The 24,445-nt window shown below is 34.6% G+C and overlaps 3 protein-coding genes across 3 annotated transcripts; all 3 read right to left on the bottom strand.

Annotated features, from left to right (window-relative positions):
• Window positions 1-1,076: 1,076 nt before the first annotated feature.
• Window positions 1,077-5,123, bottom strand: LOC133804717 (type I inositol polyphosphate 5-phosphatase 5). The gene is made up of 7 exons (XM_062242860.1): window positions 4,907-5,123; window positions 4,656-4,760; window positions 3,837-4,506; window positions 3,534-3,727; window positions 3,241-3,349; window positions 1,695-1,843; window positions 1,077-1,481 (listed from the first exon to the last, which is right to left on the bottom strand). Exons 1-7 carry the CDS (start codon window positions 4,936-4,938, stop codon window positions 1,244-1,246), a joined length of 1,497 nt encoding a protein of 498 aa, XP_062098844.1. The 5' UTR covers window positions 4,939-5,123; the 3' UTR covers window positions 1,077-1,243.
• Window positions 5,124-7,419: 2,296 nt separating this feature from the next.
• Window positions 7,420-8,016, bottom strand: LOC133831683 (uncharacterized mitochondrial protein AtMg00860-like). The gene has a single exon (XM_062262069.1). The coding sequence runs from the start codon at window positions 8,014-8,016 to the stop codon at window positions 7,420-7,422; it is 597 nt and encodes a 198-aa protein (XP_062118053.1).
• A 1,549-nt stretch (window positions 8,017-9,565) lies between these two features.
• On the bottom strand, window positions 9,566-11,227 carry LOC133831677 (uncharacterized). The gene is made up of 2 exons (XM_062262058.1): window positions 9,871-11,227; window positions 9,566-9,783 (listed from the first exon to the last, which is right to left on the bottom strand). Exons 1-2 carry the CDS (start codon window positions 11,225-11,227, stop codon window positions 9,566-9,568), a joined length of 1,575 nt encoding a protein of 524 aa, XP_062118042.1.
• Between the last annotated feature and the right edge of the window lie 13,218 nt (window positions 11,228-24,445).

Genomic DNA, 24,445 nt, shown 5'->3' with positions numbered 1-24,445 from the left:
GGTTGGCGGTTCGTCGCAGCAACCATATGTGAGATATGGTGAGTTTGGGGGCGGGTCACAGCCATAGCCTCGAGATCAGTTTGGGGACCTCACGCTCGGATGATCATCACAGCCACCTTATATTCCTTCACCACCACAGCCACAACCGTCACCCTCACCGCCACAGCCGTCGTCCTCACAGCCAAACCAAAATGTTGAAGATGAGGACAATTTCAATATTAATCTTAATGATTTTATTTAGTTACTAGTTTATGTATTTGGACTGAATTAATACTTTATTTATTTTTAATGACAATAGCGATATTTACTAGGTTGATAAATATTAAAACTATTTATATTAATTTTAATGTTAGTTATGTTTAAATTAATTAAATGTTTGTTTTTGTTAAATTATATTATGAATTATTTTTAAAAATAATTAAATTTAATAAATATTAATTTATTAATTATTTCAAATAAATTTTAAAAAATATTATAAAAACAATATTAGCGGCGGACCCCGCGGCTAATAATAATGCCTCTGACAAAGGTATTAGCGGTGGGCTCCGCCGCTAATATCCGCTGCTAATATTATATTATTAGCGGCGGGTGTGTCAGTCCGCCGCTAATAATGATTATTAGCGACAAACAATTGGGCGCGGGGTATTAGCGGCGGATGTCCCCATTATTAGCGGTGGAGTCCCCCGCCGCTAATACATGAAATTCTTGTAGTGTTTGGGGAAGAAGAAGAAGAAGATGAACAAGAGGTCTGGTATTTGAGATTAGGGGAAGAAGAAGATGAATGAAGGGAAGGCACAAAGAAGAGCATAATTTTTTTTTAAAAAAAATCTAAATACGATTATTTTTAATTTTATTTTTAGATTTAATTTAATATCAGTTTTTTAAATGAATTTTAATTTTTATAATATTTAAATAAAATTAAAAGAAATTGGACCAATCAGGTTTCACCATGTAACTTCTAGTTAGGCTTAATGACCCATGAATTAACATTTGTACCAAATAGGTAACGGTAGGCATTTTTGCCACCAAATTTTTTACATAAGCATTTAAGTGCAACAAATCCAACTACATAGATATTATTGCCACTAATTTCCCTTGTATAAATAGATATAGTAGGATTAACTTACAATGTATTGCAACCAGAAAAGGAACATGAATGAAATTAAATAAAAAAACAAAAAAAAAAGAAGAGAAAAATTAATGTACAGTTGGTTGAGGTATATATCTCGGTGTGATTAGTTAATTAGTCATAGAAGCTGTGTCTCTGAGGTATGCAGTCATCAAAATCCAGTCTTGGAGCAATACAAGAGTAATTATTCTTCCTGAATCTGTTAATGTTATAATCTATAGAGCTTTGTTTCCTTACTTCAACCTCCACGGAGAAGACAGCGCAAACAGGTCTATGGTCAGAGAATCTTGATTCCCCACGAATATATGATAGTTGCTCTATCCCATTTCCGCGCCATAGTATCCTATCACACCTGAAAAAAAAAATCAAATCAAATTGAAATGGAGACATTTTATAAATAAAATTCTGTCTAAAACAGAGCAAATAATGTGTACTCCGACTCCGACATTGCAAATGTAAAAAGTAACTTATTAATGTTAACCATGAACATGTAAGAAATAAATTTGAGATTATATCAATTATTATCTCTAAAATAATGGATGTTCATGAATGTAAGAGTACGAACCAAGCAGGTGTTCTGCGTTTCTTCTTGGATTTGACGGTTTCGCCAGCATAAGCATCTGAATTATGAGAGTACTTGTAAGTTGGGGCAAAGAAAATCCGTCCCTCATCGAACCCACTGAATACTCTCCTCGCTTCTCTCTCTGTATTCAGCTGTAATGTTTAAGTAATAATTAGAAAATTCCCACTTAATTATAAGACCATACTCAAAGTGTCAGATGACATAATCATATGGGTTGGATTGCACTGATTTACATGCATCTTTACAAAAACAACAAAACCCTTAATTGCGTGCCTGCGTCTTTGATGTTTGGTTATTTTTCTTCCATTCTGCCTACCTTTGCTGAAGTTATTGTCAAAAGATATTAGGTCACAAATACAATAAGAATATCCACTAGAGAATTGCTAAGAGAATGTCCAACACTACAAGAAACTGAGATACTGTTATTGGTCAAATTCAATATCGAGTCTCGTACATTTAAATTTAATAAGTATTATGAAGTATCGCTAACTAACCATAAAATATCATCTCATATGGTGTTGTGCATCTTAAAATGTCAAATAACAATACTTTATCCACTAAGAATATCCACGTCTATGTCTATCTCTCTTTATCCATATAAAATAAATTAATGTATAGAGATATTTGGCCTGCTTCTATAAATTAATGTATAGAGATTTTTGACCTGCATGTTTAATATAATTTACCCTGATCCCACCATATCTTCATGTATAAAAAAGTAAATTGAGATATGGTAAACATACATGGTGTCCAACATCTTATATCTTATAAGGGACTCACTTGTAAATTGTACTAATAGAGATTTGCCATGTCTTAGACTTTCGAGCACCTAAAATGACGATGAATTATAGCAATGCTAAAAAAAAAAATCCTACTAATATGTTACTACTATTATTGTTGTTAATTATTTTATTTCCTTAAAAACAGATTTTACTATGAGAATTCTACCTAGAGCAAAGTGGTAGACAGCACGTGATATATTTAACCCGTACTCTCATATAGTTAATTTCCTCACCAATTAATTCTAAGAAATACGTTTCCAAGTATAGAAGAATTATATAACAATGGATATTTTTTTATAAATATATATATATTTATTTATGGAAAATTATTAGATAGTGATTAACTATACATACACTTTTGGTAATTTCAATATATGAATAAGTTGTAATTCTTTTTATACAACGGTATATAATGTACTTACAGGAGATTTTCCACAAATTTGTAAGAAATTTTAAATAATGTAAAATGTCAAAATTAAAATTTAAAAAACATATTAAAAGTACCTATAAATATCGAAACAAACAAGTTTACAACAATCTGTTTGAATCTTGATTTCAACTTTCTAAATTATTTGAAATTTATGTGATCTTTAACTATATTATACATTCTCATATAAAAGAATATATAATTGCAACTAATTAATGTACCGAAAATAAAAAAAATACTTGTAGGTAGGTAGTAATTAAAAACAAAATGAAAGAAACTATAAAATTTGATAGACTCTATGAAAAGAAATAAAACAAACCTGATCCTTCTCCAAGAGTCTATCCCAGTCATTATCTTCCAACAAAACCCTAGCTTCATCATAGCTCAAAGACACACGATAATTCAAATCTCCAAGCCAAATTATTCGGCTGCAATTTGTCAAAAGATAACAGTAATTAATAACATGTATGATACATATATATATATATATATGCATGCAGGCTCAATTATTTTATAGTGCAACAGTGGTAGTACTATTATTTAATAGTCATAACAAAAAAGATAATATATATAGATCAAATGAGGTTAAAATACTGAAACAAAAATGCATACTCGTGATCAATTATTTTTTCAGGGGCACGGTTATTTGGCTTCTTGCAAATCTTGGGGAACTGTGTGCTTTTAAGAATCTCGCTCACATCAGCATTTCTTTTAATCTCATCACCCTCCTTCTCTCCGGAAGCCAAGTGACTACAAATGAAGCAAAAACTTGTTTGGTGCAAGGACATGCTTATCGATATACATCCCTGCAAATATATATAAAGACGCACGAGAATCAAACTTTGTAACTTTTGAAAAGTGTGATTATGGTTTTGACATATATGATCAATATGTACATGCAGGTATATGACGTACCTTGTTTCCGAGGCAACCCATAATTCCTCTTCCTACAGAGGAAACTCTGAGGTGGGCAATGTGTGGGATCAAGTCACTTCGAGCCCACACCGATAAGAAAAGCCCTACCATTTGCTTACTTTCTATTAGTCTATAACTTTTATTTGCAGGCGAAGATGAGAGAGGAGAAGATGGAATCTCTGCAACGGTATAGAATTCATCGGCGCAGCTTCCATAACTCAGGCCCGGCGCAAATTCTGTGTCTAGTCTAGTACTCACACGACCACGACCACGATCCCGATCACGATGATGATGATCGTCAAGGAACAGCCGTTTCCTCAGCCTCCGAGGCCGTCGTTCCGGCGATATTGGAAACTCCCCATCGTCGGGGCAGTTGCAAGACTTGAGAAGTCTGCTATGGGCTCTCAAACTTTTACTGAGGACTTTGAGAGAAGGCTTTTGGAAGAAGTGAAGACCGGTACTAGAGGCCGTGTTAGGTTTATTGGAATACCTATTATTCATGTTGTTCAACACTATTTTGGAGTTGAAATTAGTCCCTGAGTCTGAATAGACCGAATCGTGATTCGGTTTATTAAGAGCTTGGTTTATAAGGGTTAGCCATTTGGCTGCTGGCTCGTTGTCTTCGATCACAAGAACGTTTCCGGCACTTAGTGGGACAATTTCTTGAAACCTAAAATGAAAGTTAAACGCAACTTAGAATATATTTTTCTGATTATATATGACTTGCATATGTATAATAAAAATGTTAATGAAAAAAAAATTGACTTGTGATAATCTATATATATTTAAAAAAAAAATGGTATATTATTATATTACTACCCTAAAACATATATGTCTGATGAGCCCTCTACTTGTAAGAAATCTTCAAGGTTGAGACCATTATTTGGTGTTTTTCCTCCAACATTCCAGGTTGCTACAAACATCCTGAAACCCCCATTTAAACGTATAAAATTAATACATATACATATATATAAAACTTATTCAGATATATATATATAAAACATATACATATATATAGATATATATAGATATGTATTGGAATTTTTCAGCAAAAAAATTATATTATGTACCGGAATTCTTTCATCCCTGTTGGCGGCGCCATAGACCGTTCAAAGTACGACAAGTTTAAGCCTTCGATATTGCCTGAACTCCTCTCATGTCTTTCTGGAATTAAGCAAGAAATTAAAATAAATTATCCCACCAATATAGATACCAATGTGCTGTATTTTATATTTGGTAGTCCCAAAGTCTAGCTAAATTGACATTTTTTACCAAATGATTAGGCCTGAACCATTTACGTATATGTGAACATTTTCTTAAATTAATTTCTCTCCTTTGAAATTTTGCAGATAATAAATATGTAGGCGAAAAAAATCAAAATTGATTCCTGTTAGGTAAACTACCAAAACACAAGAAGGGATAAGGAGAGAAGACTTGTTATCCATCGACCTTTATATCTAGTACGTGGCCATGTATATGAAAACTGACCCATTAATTATATAACATACATAATATTTATATATTGTAGGTGATGTTACAAAATTATAAAATATTATAATATTGTGTCCATACTACTAGGCATGAAAATTCCAGAAAACAAGGCATGCACAATACAACTTCTCTTGATGAAATTAGGGGCAGGTTGAAGCACAAAGTCTTTTCTCCTTGATAGAATCTTTTTTGTCAAGATCTAGAAGAAATAAAAAATTCTACAAATTTATAATGCAACCTTATGTGACCACGCTTTTAAGAACACCAAAAAAGTGTCCTCAGAAAAGTACCAAAAAGAATAACACGAATAATAGTATAGACACGTATTCAAATTGTGTATAGGGAAAAAAATACCAAGATCATCCAGTAGTGCCTCTCCATCTAGACTTTCTCGTTCATTTCTCTTTGAACCGAAAAACCTGGGGATTATAGACTTAATTCATCCAAAACAAGAAAAGAAAAATAATCAATCCCAATGAAAATCCACATATTTTTTTTTAATAAAAATTTAAATTTGTCCCAATATAATTAACAATCATATTAAACAAAACAAACAAAGGGAAACATACCTTCTTCTTCTTCTCATTCTTAGTGGATCCATCAGGGGTGGTGGGGGAGGAAGGGGAGGTAGTTGTGAGCATCATTACGCTGCCGCTGGCGGCAGTGGCTGCAATGGCATCAGCTTTGGCCATTGATAATGAATATGCACTTGAGGAATACATTCATTCATTAAAACCCTTTTGAATTTTTTTTTTCAAAAAAAGAAAAAGAAAGAAGAAAAAAAAAACCTTATTTGATTTATCAACAGGTGTGGAAATATGCTATGGATTTGTTTTTTTTTTTTCTAAGGCAAAGGTGGTAAAGATTTGTGCCTTTACTTTTTGATGATCATATGGCTTAAGTTATCAACTAATTCAATTAAAATTGTTTGTTTTGTTCATCTGTTTCTTTTCATTGTAATTAATAAAGTTTTTCTTCTTTTTCTTTCTTGTGCTTCAGTTTGATGAACGAGATATTGGCGCCAAATCTTCCGGGAGCAGAAACCGTTTAGTCACAGTTCACATCTTATTATTACAACCCAACTATATACAGGAATAAATCTCATTCTTAACCGATATATTATTAAATAAATTATGGTTTTTTTAAAGGAAAATAAATTCTATTTTCTTTTCGACAAAAAAAGACTCTATTTTAATATCATACATTAATGATGTACATATATTTAGTACTTTCGGTCTAATGCGAACACGAAGAACATTATTGGGGATGGCATATAATTAACGAGGAGGATAATCATGACAGTTTTGTTTAGTTGCCATCCTTATCAGCATATGTTAATTACAACGTTATATAGCACTATTAAACGTTGTTTTAAATACAGAAATTGCTCGAGGATATACAATTATAGATAACGTAAAATTTTAATTTAAGCAATATATCTTTGTGCTTCCACATCTCTCTTGGTATCTTCCCACTTGTATTATCTTTTCAAGTCTTGGGCTTCCGGGATGTACAACAAATTTAGACTTATGAGCCTCGTTCATAACAGACTCTCTAAGATCAAGGATATTTGCAACGACCAATCTTTCGTTATGGTATAAGAATCATTCGACATTTACTGTCCATCCATCTAACTACTCACCGTTTCGGATTCGATTCCAGATAAGTCTCAACTTCTCATGTTGCCACTCACATTGCTTAACTTGTTGAAGTAGCACTCGTGTAACCACTACGTTTGAAACACGAGTAATCTATTTTCCTTCATAGTACTCCAAATCATAATCATCCACCATGATCATCCTTTTCCAATCCTTAAGAGCCAAACAAGCCAAAGTGTCATGAGGTTTTCTACTTAATGCATTAGCGACCACATTTGTTTTTCTAGGATGATATTGCAAAGTGAAATCATAATATTCCATGTACTCGGCCCATCTTCTTTGCTTCAAATTTAAGTCTCTTTGAGTAAAAGAGATACTTTAAAATCTTATGATCATAATATAATTCAAACTTTTCCCCATATAAGTAACATCTCTAATTTTTCAAGGCAAAAATCACTGATGCAAGTTCCAAATCATGTATAGGGTAGTTCTTCTCATGTGGCTTCAATTGGCATGAAGCATAGAACTCCTCCTAAACCAGTACCAGAAACATCAGTGAATACCACATACGGTTCCTCACTATTTGGCACAGTAAGAACAGGCACCGTAGTCAATCTTTGCTTCAATTCTCTGAAAGCTTCTTTACAATTGTCATCCCACACGAACTTTAAATCCTTTCTTGTTAGCTTTGTCAAGGGCATAGAAATTTGAGAAAAATTCTCCACAAAGCGACAATAGTAACTTACTAACCCAAGAAAACTTCGAACCTCAGCAACATCCTTCGGTCTTTCCCACTGCAAGATAGAAACTATCTTCGCAGGATCCATAGTAATGCCTTCTTGGGATATTACATGCCCTAAGAATTTGACCTCGGTCATCCAGAAGTTACAATTCTCTTTCTTAGCATATAATTGATGATCTCTCAAAGTTCGCATTACAATTGTTAAGTGTTCTGCACTGCCCTCAGGTTTCTTGGAATACACCAAAATTTCATCAATAAAAACAACCACAAACTTATCCAAATAGGGTCTAAAGATCCCGTTCATAAGGTCCATAAATGCTGCAGGCGCATTCGTCAATCCAAATGGCATCACCAAAAACTCAAAGTGTTTATAACACGTTCTAAAAGCGGTTTTAGGAATATCCTCTTCCTTAATCCTCAATTGATGATAGCCTGTGAAATTCCATTTTTTATGATTACCAACTTAATTATTCAAATTAAATAATTAATTGTTGAACTGTTACAGAAATGTTTAAACAGACACAAATACTGTTTGAACAGAAACCAGATATGTTTAAACAGTTTGTGACCAGAAGATAAAAACGAACATAAAGTAAAGAACACACGAATTTTTACGTGGTATCAGCAATCTTTGCAGATTGCTACTAGTCCACGAGGCCAAGCCCAGAGAATGAAATTTATTAGAAGAATATCTAAACGATTACAAAACCAAATTGACTTATACAAATAAAGACTCCCTCATGAATTTGTCGCAACTGTTGTAATCTAAACTCCTAATCAAATTTCTGAAGTGCTAATATCTTGAACTCCCTTCAAATCATAACACTTGCACTTTTCCTCCCGAAAAGTGACTCACGAACAAGACTTCTCTCGAAGCTTGATGACCAATGTCCAAGTATGTTCAACCTGCATAATTAACACAAAGAAAACAATACAGAAGTACACTGTAATAAACCACTAAGAACTTGCTGGACTCAAGTTCTTCACATAATAAAAAGTCTCTCTAAAACTTGAAAAATATTTGGAAAATAATACACCAAGAGAGATGATCAAAAACCAACGACCTAAGGATGATTATATACTTTTTAGAACCCCTTTAGGTCGTGGAAAACAAATCAAAAACCAATCAGCCAATAAATGGAAAATCTTCCAAAACAGGAAAGTCAGAATCTGTTCAAACAGACTGGGAATCCGTTCAAACAGATTCATTGAACCTGGACAGTTTTTAAAATAGTTTCCCTAATTAAATATGGAAACTATATATACTTTATCTCTGCAAGCTGTACACGATTTCTGCATAAAATAAATTAGATCAAAAAATAAAATAAATACCAATAATTTCCAATTCAAGAAAAGATATTCTTTTATAGGAAATTATAAATTTATTTTATTAACATATGTATAATAATCTGATTATAAAAAGACACATTTCAACAAAACAGGAAACTACCCATTTTCGAAAATACTCATTTAATTAATTTTGTCAATATTGTCAAATGTGCCAATAAAGAATTTTACAATCTCCCCCTTTGGCAATTTGATAGACAAAATTAATTCAAAAAACCTGCTACACAAATGTTAGTGATAAGTAAAGAGAAAGAACTCCCCCTGAAAACATGCATTAACTTATAACTAACAAACATGTAAAGAGACTAGACTTAACTCCCCCTCAAAATAAGAAGGTCCAGAGTTAAACAAAACAACAAACAATAGCAGGTTTTGGAAAGTATATACTCTCCCCCTTTGTGTCTTTCAAACAAGCCAAAGAACAATAAACCATAAAACAAAATGTTGCAGTCCAACACAGAACGACTAAAATAAAACTAAACGACTGGATCTTTGGACAGAGATTGAACAGCCCCCAACACAGAACGTTGCAGTCCTTCAATTGACATCACTCAAGCAGCCAAAGAATCAACAGAGGCTCGAACAGCAGCTATTTCTGTTGCAACAAGTCCGGAATCTGTGGCAACAAAGGAGGAGGCATGAGAAATGTCTTCCGAGGCAAACTTCAGAGATTGGGGCTTGACTTTCTTGGTTGATGGAACATCAGTGGCTTCAGAAGGAGGAGCAGAGGCCTTGTAGGAAGCAGCAGTAGTGGGAGCCACCAAGTCTTCTTGATCACGTTAGAGATCTTTTTTCTGCATACTCAACACTTTATAAATAACTTGAGGAAAAGGAAGATTCAAGTTTTTCCTATTACCTTTGCGAAACCCAATGATTTGATCATGAATAACCAAAGCCAAATTTATACCAAGACCGGTCCCCACCTTGTACAAAAATGAAGCCATATCAAAAGAGATAGTGGCGGTGTGAGAAGTGGGCTTCCAATTCGTTGTGGCAAACTTATGGAGGGCAGCATAAGTGTAGGTGAGATTAGAGACTAAGATGACTGTATTAGATGGCCATACCATTTTTTTTCCTACCAATTCAGTGATAACCGTATCCTTGTCAAGAGAGGCAACATCATCATCATCCTCGACATCAAGGGGAAGATGCAAAGCAAGGGCAATGTCTTTAGGAGAAAAAGAGAACCAATGGCCCCTAACAAATACTTTAGTATACAAAGAAGATTTAGGTTCTATAATTTCATTAGTAAGATTGGCATAGAATTCCTTGACTATTCTATCCACAAAACCAGTAAATTTAACCAAAGAACCTGTCCATTTTCGATCTTGAAGCATTGTTAGCACACCATAAGGCCGATGATCGCTAAAGACATAATTTCTCTCAATGATAAATTTCCTTTGAGCGTAGAGAACCATATCACGATCATTATCATTATAACAAAAAGTTGAAGAATAAGGTTTGAAATTGACACTTGAACATTTTGGAGAAGGTGAAGGATCAGAAATAGGTCTCTTCCCTTTAGCTTTGGATGACAAAGGAGTTGCAATGGGGTCTGAGTCAGATTCGGCTTCTTGTTTAGAGGGGACAATGTCTTCTTTTTCTAGCTCATCAGACTCAGCCTCTGATTCTGTATTGTCAGGAACCGTTTCATCAAATAAGGTGGTATCACGGGTTGCTTCAGATTTAGACTTTTCTTCCTCAGGGTCAGATTCAGAGGAAGACAGAGATGGGGGATGAGCCTTCAATCTTTTCTTGGCAGCAGTCAAGGGGGAAGAAGACGTGTCCAACCCCAATTTCCCTTTGGGAGTTACAAAATTTTTCTTGGACTGGCTCGGCTTCAAAGGAAATTTGAGCAACCCAGCAGCAGCTTTGGAAGAAGATGAAACAGATTTTGATTTTGCCCTGGCCGCCAGAGAAGAAGCAATCGGAAGAGGAGAAGGGTATTTGGCTCGAGAGGGCACCACCACTTCAGATGGTGGTGCAACATCGACAATATCAGCCGAGATATCTGGAAACACCATGGGGTGTTCATGAGAGAGGGAGAATACCTTCTTGCGCGCCTTGGATTTGCAAGTCTTTCCAACAGATGAGGCAGGTGCTGGAACAGATGGAGCCGCCGTTGACACAGATGGAGGTGGCGATGGAGAGGGCACCTTCTTGGATTGAGAAGCAGGAGTCTTCTTAGAGGAAGCACCACGAGTTCTCACCATTTTTTGTTCTCTGAAAAACAGAAAGCACTTACAAAAAAAATGAGAGAATAAAAATAGAAGAAGAAGAAGTGACTTGGAGAGATCGTGGGTGAGAAGAAAAAGGGTAATGGCAAGCTTTTTAAACACAACACTTACCCAATTTGGACACCCACAGCAAAAAGAGGTTTCCTTTTTTTTATTAAAAAATTGTTTTAATTAAACAAGAAAAGGAAACAATCTTGAAGACACACAATCTACATAAAACCTTACACCTTTTTTTTATGTCATAAAAGGAAATTGATATAAAATGACAATCCAAAAAAGGTAACCAAAAAAAAAAATACCCCACACGATCTTCTTATTGACCTTTTCCCCCCCTTTTTTTTAACAATTCTAAACAAGGTACAAGACAACAAAGACACAACTCATGGTATTCCAAATTGAGAAAGATGACAAAAATAAATTCCTTGGAGACAAAGAATATATTAAATCACACAAAATAAATGCATAATTTCACATAATTACCACAATGATTCGGTCCACCATGAATTTCCTTGTCAAATTTTTTTTTTATTATTATTTTTATTGTCATTTTTTTTATATATGCACAAAAATAAAAACTCAACCCAAAAAAAATCTGCTTTGATCAATGTGAGTTATCCTGATAAGAATAAAATCAAGCAAATGAAAATAAGTGTTAGTGTATACCATGGATAAGAACACTTGTGAAAACAAAAAATTAGAAAGAATATTCGAGAGAAATAAACCACAATTCAGTCACAAGCACATATTCTTAAGTGAATCAATCAACATGTATGAGAGTTACACACATTTTTTAATTTTTATAAACTGTGTACAATTTTTTTTTATTGCATTGTTTCAAGCATAAGTGTGTGACAGTGTATGCAAGGGAACATTGCCCAATGCCAAATAAGTCTTTTTCGAAATTAAAAATAATTGTAACCCATGAAGACGCTGTCACACTACACCAGTGGTAGCCCTTTTCTATGGTAGCGTATCCTCTTCATAACTCTGAATTACAAAGCTCCAACTTACTCAAAAGACGGCTTTCACACACTGATGTAGGTAGCTCTATTCTTTCACAGGAGCTTGAAACAATGCTACACAAAAGGAAGCTCAAACATTAAACATTGATTAATTTACTCGAATATGCCTAGGAGGAATTGGTTAAATTTCTCTCAAGAATATACAGCCAAAGGTTCATAAACACAAGTCATATTATCCAGCTTGACACACAACAAAATTTTCAAATTGATTGATAATTTTCTTAACCTTAAATAACACACATTTGATCAAACGGATAATACCATAACAAGACAATTTAAAGAGAACAAACCCCCAAAGATTTTCGGAGGAAATCAAAGCGAACCGAATCAAGAGCTTTAGTGAAAATATCAGCAATTTGTTTATGTGTTTTAATATATTCCAAGACAAGAACTTTATTTTCAACTAATTCTCTTATGAAATGATGATGAATATCAATATGTTTAGTACGGGAATGTTGCACAGGATTTTTTGAAATATTAATTGCACTTGTATTATCACAAAAAATAGTTAAAGTGTCAAGATCAAACCCATAATCCATCAACATTTGCTTCATCCACAAAAGTTGTGCACAACAACTTCGTGCTGTAATGCATTCGGCCTCAGCTGTTGAGAGAGAAATAGAATTATGTTTCTTGCTGTGCCAAGAGACTAGATTATTTCCCAAGAAGAAACATCCTCCACTCGTGCTTTTTCTGTCATCAGTGTTACCTGCCCAATCAGCATCACTAAAGCACACTAGATTAGGGTTAGTTTCTTTTGAATACCAAATACCATAATCAGCAATCCCATGAACATATCGAATGATTCTTTTGACAGCTGTAACATAAGACTCCATGGGATTTCCTTGGTACCTGGCACACACACCAACACTATAACTTAAATCAGGTCGACTAGCAGTGAGATAAAGAAGACTACCAATCATGCTCCTATACAGTGTAGGATCAACTTTGACACCATTTGCATCTTTGGATAGCTCTACAGTTGTTCCCATTGGTGTTTTGGCAATCTTTGAACTTTCAAGTCCAAACTTTTTGACCAGGTTCTTAGCATATTTGCTTTGAGAAACAAATGTGCCTTCATCTAACTGCTTGACTTGCAAACCTAAGAAATAAGTCAATTCTCCCACCATGCTCATTTCAAATTCCTCTTTCATTTGTTTCACAAATACCTGCACCTCATTGTCAGAAGTAGATCCAAGCACAATATCATCAACATAAATCTGAGCAATGATTATGTTAGATTTAATATTTTGATAAACAAAGTTTTATCTACTCCACCCCTTTTGTATCCATGAGAAACAAGAAATTAAGTGAGTCTCTCATACCAAGCCCGAGGGGCTTGTTTCAAACCGTAAAGAGCTTTCTCCAACTTGTACACATGATCAGGTGGATGGGGATCTGCAAATCCTTTAGGTTGTTCAACATATACCTCTTCATTCAAGATCCCATTGAGAAATGCGGATTTGACATCCATTTGGAACAACCTGAAACCAATCAAACAAGCAATAGACAATAATAATCTAATTGATTCAAGTCTTGCAACAGGTGCAAATGTTTCATCAATGTCTATTCCTTCCACTTGTGTGTACCCTTGTGCCACTAATCTTGCTTTATTTCGCACAATTGTACCAAATTCATCAGATTTATTCTTAAAAATCCTTTTAGTGCCAATAATATTGGTATGCAGCGGTCTTGGGACAAGGATCCACACTTTGTTTCTAAAAAATTGTTCCAATTCCTCCTGCATATCTTTAATCCAATTTTCATCAGTTAAATCTTCTTTCACATTTTTAGGCTCAATTAGAGATAAGAAACAAACAAATTGAACAACATTACTAAACCTTCTCTGTGTTACCATACTGTCTTTTGGATTTCCAAGTATTAAATCAGCTGGATGATTTAACTTAACTCTGGTTGATGGTTCCTTTTGGACTTCATCCAAAATAATATCTGGAAATTTCTTTTCTGTCTGTTCAGAATCAGTTTCATCGGATTCGCGATCTGTTGGAACAGATGGACCAGACGTTGCAACGGTAGTATCACTGACACAGGCTTCTTCTTATGACCATACTGTATTTTGGATTTCCAAGAATTAAATCTGCTGGATGATTTAATTTAACTCTGGTTGATGGCTCTTTTTGGACTTCATCCGAAATAATATTTGGAAATTTCTTTTCTGTCTATCCAGAATCAGTTTCATCAGATTCGTGCTTTGTTGGAACAGATGGACCATACGTTGCAACAGTAGTATCACTGACAAAAAGTTCTTCGTGTTTTTCAGTAGGTTCATCAACAAACCTATCAATTTCTTCCTAAGTAGAAAACTCAGAAAAATCCCTGGAATCATCAATAACAACGTTAGCCGACTCCATTACAGTTTGGGTTCTCATGTTATACACACGATAAGCCCTACTGTTAGTGGAGTATCCAATAAACACACCTTCATCACTCTTAGCATCAAATTTACCAAGATTTTATCTATCTCTCAAAATGTAACAAACACATCCAAAAACATGAAAGTAAGCCACACTTGGTTTCTTACCTTTCCAAATTTCATAAGATGATTTAGATGTACCTAGACGGAGAAAAACAAGATTTATGATATAGCAAGCAGTGTTAATTGCTTCTGCCCATAACCGTTTGGTCAATTTTTTGCTATTTAGCATCACTCTAGCCATTTCTTGAAGAGTGCGATTTTTTCTTTCTACAACTCCATTCTGTTGAGGAGTTTTGGGAGCTGAAAACTCATGAGAGATACCTGCAGACTTACAAAAATCATCATAGACTGAATTCTCAAATTCTTTACCATGATCACTTCTTATTCGAACAATTTTTCCAATGTTGCAATCTTTTTCAACTTTTAATTTCAAGCAAAGAGTTTTAAAGGCAACAAAAGTGTCAGATTTTTCTTTCAAGAAATCCACCCAAGTATATCTAGAAAAATCATCCTCACAAACAAAAATATACCTTTTCCCATTTAAACTCTCAATTTGAATTGGACCCATAAGATCCATGTGAAGCAATTCTAAAACTTTCGAAGTATTTATGTCAGAAATACTTTTATGTGTAATTTTTAATTGCTTACCAAGTTGACAACTCTTGCATTTACCATCAGATTCTTTACCTAGCTTAGGTAAGCCACGAACACTCCCTGCATGTGACAATTTTTTCAAAGTTTTGAAATTTATGTGACCAAGTTTAGCATGCCATATATCAGTGTTATTACTCACAACAGATTGACACATAATAGATGGCAGAAGAGTGTAGCAATTGTCATTAGATCTATAACCTTCAAGAACATTCTCACCATTCTTGTTTAAAACAAAACAATTCTCTTTATCAAAGTTAACAGTATAACCTTGATCACAAATTTGACTTATGCTTAGAAGATTAGCTTTAAGACCTTCCACAAGTAACACTCTTTTGATTCTAGGCAACCCTTCAAAGTTAAGAGTACCCATACCAAGAACATTACCTTCAATTCCATTGCCAAAAGTAACAGACCCACAATGCATAGGTTTTAAGTCTGTAAGAATAGACTCGTCACCTGTCATATGTCTTGAACAAGCTCTGTCAAAATACAAAAAATATGAAGCAGATCTATCATATTCACTAGTAAAACCAGCAAAACAATTATTCTTTTTGATCCATATTTTCTTTGATTGAACATTTTACTTTTTTACTCTTTTGAAATTATCAAAATAATTGAATTTTTCAAAATATTCATTTTTGGCAAAATTCATAAGAGTAAAACACTTAGGATGAATATGACCCTTCCTACCACAAAAGTGACAGATTGGAATGAATTTTTCGAACTTACCATTGGATTTACCTGCTGATTGTGTCCTTTCTGTTGGAACAACCCGAGTACCGAATACAACAAAATTCAGTGACGATGACACAGGAACATCAGACGATAGCATCCCAGCCGAGATAAAGACAGTTTTCTTTGATTTTTGAGAACTTGAAGCACCAAGTCCCACATGACTTCTTTGACCTGAATTCTGTATATTCTCAAAAACAGTTGAACCGGGGTTAAGCATTCTAACATTTTTCTCAAGAGTATCCAAATCTTTAGACAACTTATTAATTTCAACATTTTTTGAAATTATTTCTTTTTCAAAATTTTCATTTAAATTAGTAAGTTTTTTAATTTCAAAGGATAAATCTTTATTTTTGCTTACCAATGACCGATTTTCAGAACAGACTTTTACCCATGAACCTTACATCTTTTTGTAAGATTCACTCAAGGACTCATCATTCAATTTAGATTCATCACTATCAGAATTTTCTTCATCTTTTGAAACATTATTCAAGCAAACAATTTTTTCATTTTCATATTTAGAAACTGGTAAAATAGAAGTGAGAGCGACATTACCTTCCTCATCTTCACTACTTTCAGAGTCATTATCACTCCAAGTAGCAATCATACCTTTTTTGTTCTTTTTCAAAGTGTTTGCACACTCAGACTGGATGTGACCAAATCCCTCACATTCCCTGCACTGAATACCCTTTTTATTAGTTTGAAAAGGTTTAAGAGAAGAAGGATTACCTTTTGACATCTTGCCATTGAATTTCTTGTTTCCTATCTTATTCATATATTTTTGAAAATTATTTGCAAGCACTGCCATTTCATTATCACCATTTTCATCATCTGAAACTTCCTTTTCAGTGCTCTTGAAAGCTATGGTTTTCTCCTTTTCTTTGGAAGTACTTGGCTTGTCTTTTTGTCGAATCTTTTGATTTAACTCAAAGGTACGAAGTGATCCCGTCAATTCTTCTACCTTCATAGTACTGAAGTTTTTTGCCTCTTCCATAGCAGTGAGCTTAACATTGAACCTATCAGGAAGAACTCGAACGATTTTTCTAACAAGTACAGAATCATCAAGTTTCTCACCAAGTGCAAAATACTCATTAGAAATATCAGATAATCTCTCATAAAATTCAGATAGTGTTTCAGAATCAGACATTCTAAGGTCATCTAACCTAGTTGTAACATAATAAATCTAGACCTTTTAACATCTACAGTTCCTTCAAACTGAGTTTGAAGAATTGTCCAAGCATCTTTAGTCGAGACACATGTGGAAACAAGTTTTATAAAACTTTCTCCAACACCATTAACAATGGCGTGAAGAGCTTTATTATTATAGCTGGATAATTTTTCTTCTTCTGTATCCCAAATAAGTTCAGATTTTACAATTGTGCTTCCATCTTCACCTTTTTCAGTAGGAGGTGACCATCCAGAAAAAATTTCTCTCCATGCTTTCTCATCTTGAGCTTTTATGAAAGCTCTCATCCTAACTTTCCAATATGGATAGTTTGAGTCATTTAGCAATGGAGGTCGAGACACCGAACTACCTTTTGCAAAGAAAGACATTTCACACAAAACAAATCAAACGGAAAATAACCACAAGATCTCACTAAGAGTTTAGTGAACCGCTCTGATACCAATTGAAATTCCATTTTTTATGATTACCAACTTAATTATTCAAATTAAATAATTAATTGTTGAACTGTTACAGAAATGTTTAAACAGACACAAAGACTGTTTGAACAGAAACCAGATATGTTTAAACAGTTTGTGACCAGAAGATAAAAACGAACATAAAGTAAAGAACACACGAATTTTTATGTGGTATCAGCAATCTTTGCAGATTGCTACTAGTCCACGAGGCCATGCCCAGAGAATGAAATTTATTAGAAGAATATCTAAACGATTACAAAACCAAATTGACTTATACAAATAAAGACTCCCTCTTGAATTTGTCGCAACTGTTATAATCTAAACTCCTAATCAAATTTCTGAAGTGCTAAGATCTTGAACTCCCTTCAAATCATAACACTTGCACTTTTCCTCCCGAAAAGTGACTCGCGAACAAGACTTCTCCCGAAGCTTGATGACCAATGTCCAAGTATGTTCAACCTGCATAATTAACACAAAGAAAACAATACAGAAGTACACTGTAATAAACCACTAAGAACTTGCTGGACTCAAGTTCTTCACATAATAAAAAGTCTCTCTAAAACTTGAAAAATATTTGGAAAATAATACACAAGGAGAGATGATAAAAAACCAACGACCTAAGGATGATTATATACTTTTTAGAATCCCTTTAGGTCGTGGAAAACAAATCAGAAACCAATAAGCCAATAAATGGAAAATCTTCCAAAACAGGAAAGTCAGAATCTGTTCAAACAGACTGGAAATCCATTCAAACAGATTCATTGAACCTGGACAGTTTTTAAACCAGTTTCCCTAAAGAAATAAGAAAACTATATATACTTTATCTCTGCAAGCTGTACACGATTTCTGCATAAAATAAATCAGATCAAAAAATAAAATAAATACTAATAATTTCCAATTCAAGAAAAGATATTCTTTTATAGGAAATTATAAATTTATTTTATTAACATATGTATAATAATCTGATTATAAAAAGACACATTTCAACAAAACAGGAAACTACCCATTTTCGAAAATACTCATTTAATTTATTTTGTCAATATTGTCAAATATGCCAATAAAGGATTTTACAGCTTGACCTCAAGTCAATCTTAGAAAAACACTTTGAACCTCCGAGCTAATCAAATAACTCATCTATCTTTGGCAAATGATACTTGTTCCTAATTGTCATCTGATTCAATTTCTTATAATCGATGCACAGTCACAAGGATCCATCAATTTTCTTGGCAAACAAAACTGGAGCTCCCCATGGGGAAGTACTGTTCTTGATGTTCCTTTATCCATTAGCTCACCTAATTGCTTTTTCAATTCAACCAACTCTGCAGGTGCCATGCGAAAAGGTGCAATAGAAACTGGTTGAGTCCCAAGAATCAAATCAATGTAAAACTCGATCTCTCTATCACGTGGTAGTCCTGGAAAATCCTCGGGAAACACATCTGGAAAGCCACTAACCACTGATATCTAGGAAACTTTTCTAGAGGCGTACACTCATCCTCAATTACAAATAGACTCCCATAACACTCTAAGTTTCTTTCCCCCACCTAAACATGCCTTTAGCGTAGGATTCTGCCTTATTGCATTCATGTTGGCTCGATATACAATGAAATATCCACTTGGAGTTAAAAGACTCACTCTTTTGCATGAGCAATCTACAATGGCTTAGTACTTAGACAACTAATCCATGCCAAGAATCACATCAACTTATCACATAGGTAACACTATCAGGTTTTCTAACAACTTATGCCCTTTACAATACAAACCGATTTACAGATGGTTGATAACTCACCATGCCATCCTATAGGTACACTAAACTGTAATGTAGGACTAAACGTTTCCCAACTCAACCCCAACATGCTAGCAAACATTAAGAATATAAAAAAATGTGATGCTCCAGTATCAAATAATACATGAGCCCAAGTGTGTGAGGTAAGAACCATACCATCCACAACTCCTTGGCCAGTTCCTCCTTGTACATCATCACCACCAAGAGCAAAGGCTTGACCAGAGGCCTTTCCTTCTTCTTGGTCAGATTTCTTTTTCCAACCTTTTTCCTTATAATGAACTTTAGTTCACAAGGCTAACATCACACACTCATTCATGTCTATAAAGGTTAGGGTAATGGTTTCATCAAGTGTTGTAGTCCTCAATCGAGTGATGAACTTTTCAATCAAAAGAGATTGATCAACGATACCAACATAAACATAGAAGGTCAACTCTACAAACTCTATGTAGAATTCATTCACTCACATTCATCATTATCTAGTCATTCTGTGATCTCATCAACCTATCATTGATCTTGAGCAATCAAATGATCCAATCAAGTCCTCCGATGAGATGGATTAAAATGTTGTTCGCTAAAAACCCTTCTTAGAATTTCCTCAAGTCATCCCATCAGTTCCTCTCATCCTACTTAAGGCTTCCTACCAATCTGGTGTGCTCCTTTCTAACTTGGACACATTAAAAGTAACATGATACTCTTTAGAAGTTTCCATAATGTTTAAACTCTTCTTTATCTGCCACAAACATCTTTCAGCCACCATTGAATCTTGTCCACCTTTAGACTTAGGCATTTGAATTTGATGGAAATCTGGAAGTGATGGCTATGTCGAGCAGCTAGATCCATCTGTTGGGTGGGAATGCCTCTTAAAGCCTCAAGAATGGTGTTCATAGGGAATGAAACTGGCAGAGAGGGAACCTCAGCCTCAGGGACATCATTTGCAGGCCTTCTCCTTGTTGTCCTTCCTTTTCAAGGCATTTTCTTAGGTCAGTAAATAAAAAGCTAACTAGTTAGTGAGGAATGGATGCTATCTATATACATACGCCTTTACACATCAAAATACTTTATTTTAAAATAAAACTAATATATTTGGTGATACACTCCGAGGTATTTAAACCCAGTGCTCTGATAGCATTTTTTCTGTCACGACCTGAGCCCTAGGCTATGGCAAATTTGTAGTATCCATAACTTGGGTGGCTAAAGGTCACACTTTGACCCTTGTTGGAAAATAACTCTTATAAATGATCCTTTGGTTTATACTAAATAGTACCAAAACTATAAGTAAAAAATAATGGAATAACACCTATAATTATATATAAAAATATTAATGATAAATGCAGGATCATATATCATTATATATAGAACAATAATATCCCCACAGTTACGTAATCACCAAATAGTTAAATTTAATAAGTCATGAAACACCAAAACAATAATTTAATAAGTTGGGAGTTATTAATTATTTCCCTTGATTTGTAGAACTTGGGAGTTAGGTTGCCATCGTTGGTGAATCTATTATTCTAAGAGTTTCAATCCCATTCCTTTTGAATTGGAACTTACTAACCTTCTCACAAGAGGTTTTGTAAATGGATCCCCTAAGTTCTTACTTATCTTAACATATGAGATCGATATGATTCCACCTTGAATCAATTGTCTCACATACTCATGTCTTAGACTAATATGTCTAGACTTTCCATTATACACACTACTATATGCTCTAGCAAGTGTGGATTGACTATAACAATGTATTGAAATTGTTAATACCATATATGTGGTTAAAGGAATATCCATCATGAGATTCCTAAGCCACTCGACCTCTTTGCTGGTTGTCGCTAAAGCTATAAACTCCACTTCCATGGTTGAGTGTGATATACAAGTTTGCTTCTTGGAGTCCCATGAGAATGCACCTCCTCCAAGAGTAAACACCCAACCAGTGGTGGAGAGATTATCTCCAACACCCGATATCCAATTAGCATCGGAATATCCTTCAAGCATCTTTAGAAAGTTTGTATATCGAAGACTATACTCTTTAGGAATGTGATTTTGACATCCATTTGGTGAACATAATGGTTATATATAGATGATAAGACAAACAACAATCTTATAGAAGTAGTTTTTTCTACCGTTGCATATGTGTTAAAGTAATCTATTCCCTTTCTTTGTTTTAATCCTTTGGCTACTAACCTAGCTGTGAATGTTTGTATGGTGCCATATGTATGGTATTTCGTTCTAAATACCCATTTGCACCCAATTGATTTGGACCCCTTTGGAAGGTCAACCAAATTCCAAGTGTGGTTAGACATAATTGAATCCATTTCATAATTAATTCCCTCCTTCCAAAAGGTGGAGTCTCTTGAGGACATTGCTTCTTTGAAAGTTTTGGGATCATCTTCTATTTGAAGTACTATTGGATGTTTCCAAGTAACTTCCTCATTGTCGCCTTCAATAAGGTATGGTGTCTCTATGTGAGAATACTTTTCATTTGATCCTAAATCTTCGATCCTTTGGCTCCTTCTAGGCAATTGAGGTTGATCACCAACTAATTTAGGGGTCTCCTCTTGAGGCTCTCTAGTTTGAGTTGGTTCTAACTTGTTGTCATCACATGACATGTTCTCAAAGAACTCAACCTCTCTTGATTCGATTATTACATTAAACTCCAAGTCTAATAATCTATATGCTTTGCTATTTTGGGCATAACCCACAAATGCACATCTTATAGCCCTTGGACCCAACTTGGTTCTTTAGGATCAGCGCTCTTGCAATAAGCAAGACACCCCCACACTTTAAGATAACTAATGTTTGGTTTCTTTCATTTCCATAACTCATATGGAGAGATATTGTTTTTCTTCATGGGAATACGATTCAAAATATGACAAGCGGATAGCAAGGTTTCACCTCACAAACTAAAATTCAATTTAGAATGCAATATCATAACATTAATTATTTCAATAAATGTTCTATTTTTCCTTTTCGCTATATCATTTTGTTATGGAGTATAAGGGGTTGTACATTCATGAATTATTCCATGCTCTTCACAAAACAAGTTAACTTCATTTGAAAAATATTCACCACCCTTATCACTTCTAAGTTCTTTAATTTTCCTTTCAAGTTAATTTTCAACTTTCTCTTTATAAAATTTAAACACATCAAATGCTTCATCTTTATTCTTAAGAAAATATACATAAGTGAACCTAGAACAATCATCAATGAAAGTAAAAAACTATCTACTTCCTCCTCTAGTCAACATTCCATTAAGTTCACATTAGTCACTATGTATATCAAGTCCAACAACTTAGAGTTTATTTCAACACTTGGAAAATGTTTCTTTACCATTTTAGATTTAACACATAAATCACATTTATTGTAATGCCCTACTACTCAGGGATCGCTACAATGTGTATTTTAAATAGTGCTAAACTCGCTAAACGAGTCATTTGGCCATAACCGTGTAGCTAAACGTGATTAATGGTCCAGGGTCAAAAATTTTGGTCAAAAGGTACAACTATTTCACTAAAACGTTTACTTCATACATGGGATCCTAAAATACATTTAAAAAGGTTAATTACATTGGAAAAGTTACACCAGCCGACCTAAGCAGTAAAATAGGGTTTGGCCCTAGTTCCTCTTCAAAAGCTCGACTGTAGTGGTCGAGTAGCCGCATATGTACACATCGTCACCTAAGCTCTCCAACTTAAAGATGGTCTAGCTTTGTTTTCCCCTTACCTACACCACAAAACACCCGTGAGCCAAGGCTTAGCAAGAAAACTTAAAAATACTCATAAGCAGTTAATAACATATTGCCGAATCATAATAAGCATGCATAGTAGTAATAACCCTACTCATGCATGCATACCATTCATATAAATGACTACAGTGTCATATGGGCAATTAGCTCAAGAAAAATGATCAATGAATCATACCGGGACCAATGCCCAAAATACATGATTAATGAATCATATTGGGACTCAACGCCCTATTACATGATTATTAAATCATACTGGGGCTTAGCACCCTAGGATATGGGACTAATCAGTCACCCCGAGGCTCTTTGCTCTATCCTCTATATAACCAGAGCTAGAGCTGGCCAAGCGTACTTGGTGCCTTAGTTTCCCATGACCAATAGGTCGGTCAAGCATATGTCACGCTCCCGATTAGGCATAACCATATCGACCAGGACTAAGCATGCTATTGTCGCCTTGACTTATAAGTCAATGCATTTTGACCAGCACTCAGCGTGCTATTGTCGTCCATGACTCATAAGTTAATGCTTTTCGACCTGTGCTTTCGATAATGCAGACAGGCATATACCATATACCGGTCGAAAGCATATACCAAAGATCTTTGGACGTCAATCAGATAATGCAGACATGCATATACCATATACCAAAGATCCAAATACAAAGCATTCAACATGCTTAATCAATAATCAAAAGCATAATCATAATCATGCACATTCTCAGGCGTTCATGCCCTTTTCATTTTCTTGTTCAATAATTTAGGAATCACAAGCATAATAATAATCATGCACATTCTCAGGCGTTCATGCCCTATTCAATAATTCGGGAATCACAAGCATAATCATAATCACGCACATTCTCAGGCGTTCATGCCCTATTCATATTCCTGTTCAAGAATTCGGGCCAAGCCATAATCACATGTATCACATACTGAGTGCATTTTTCTTACCATTGGTTTAATCACGGGTTATATATAAATGACCCTTGAGCACGATCCTATCCCGAGATCTAGCGGTAACCTAGTCACAACAATAAATAATAATCTCATAAGATTCAATCCTTAAAAACAAACTTCGGGACCACTCTCGTTCTCTTAGGACTTCCAATCCACCCAACGGGGTGGTGGAACCATCCCCTGAGCCCCCAAAGTCCTCTTAAGCCCTAAAAATGGACTTTGCTGAAACTGGACTAGCG

This window comes from Humulus lupulus, chromosome 1 (genome assembly GCF_963169125.1).
Source record: "Humulus lupulus chromosome 1, drHumLupu1.1, whole genome shotgun sequence".
Classification (NCBI taxonomy): Eukaryota; Viridiplantae; Streptophyta; class Magnoliopsida; order Rosales; family Cannabaceae; genus Humulus; species Humulus lupulus.
The sequence above is the reverse complement of the archived record's forward strand: the minus strand, read 5'-3'. Positions and strand labels throughout refer to the sequence as shown.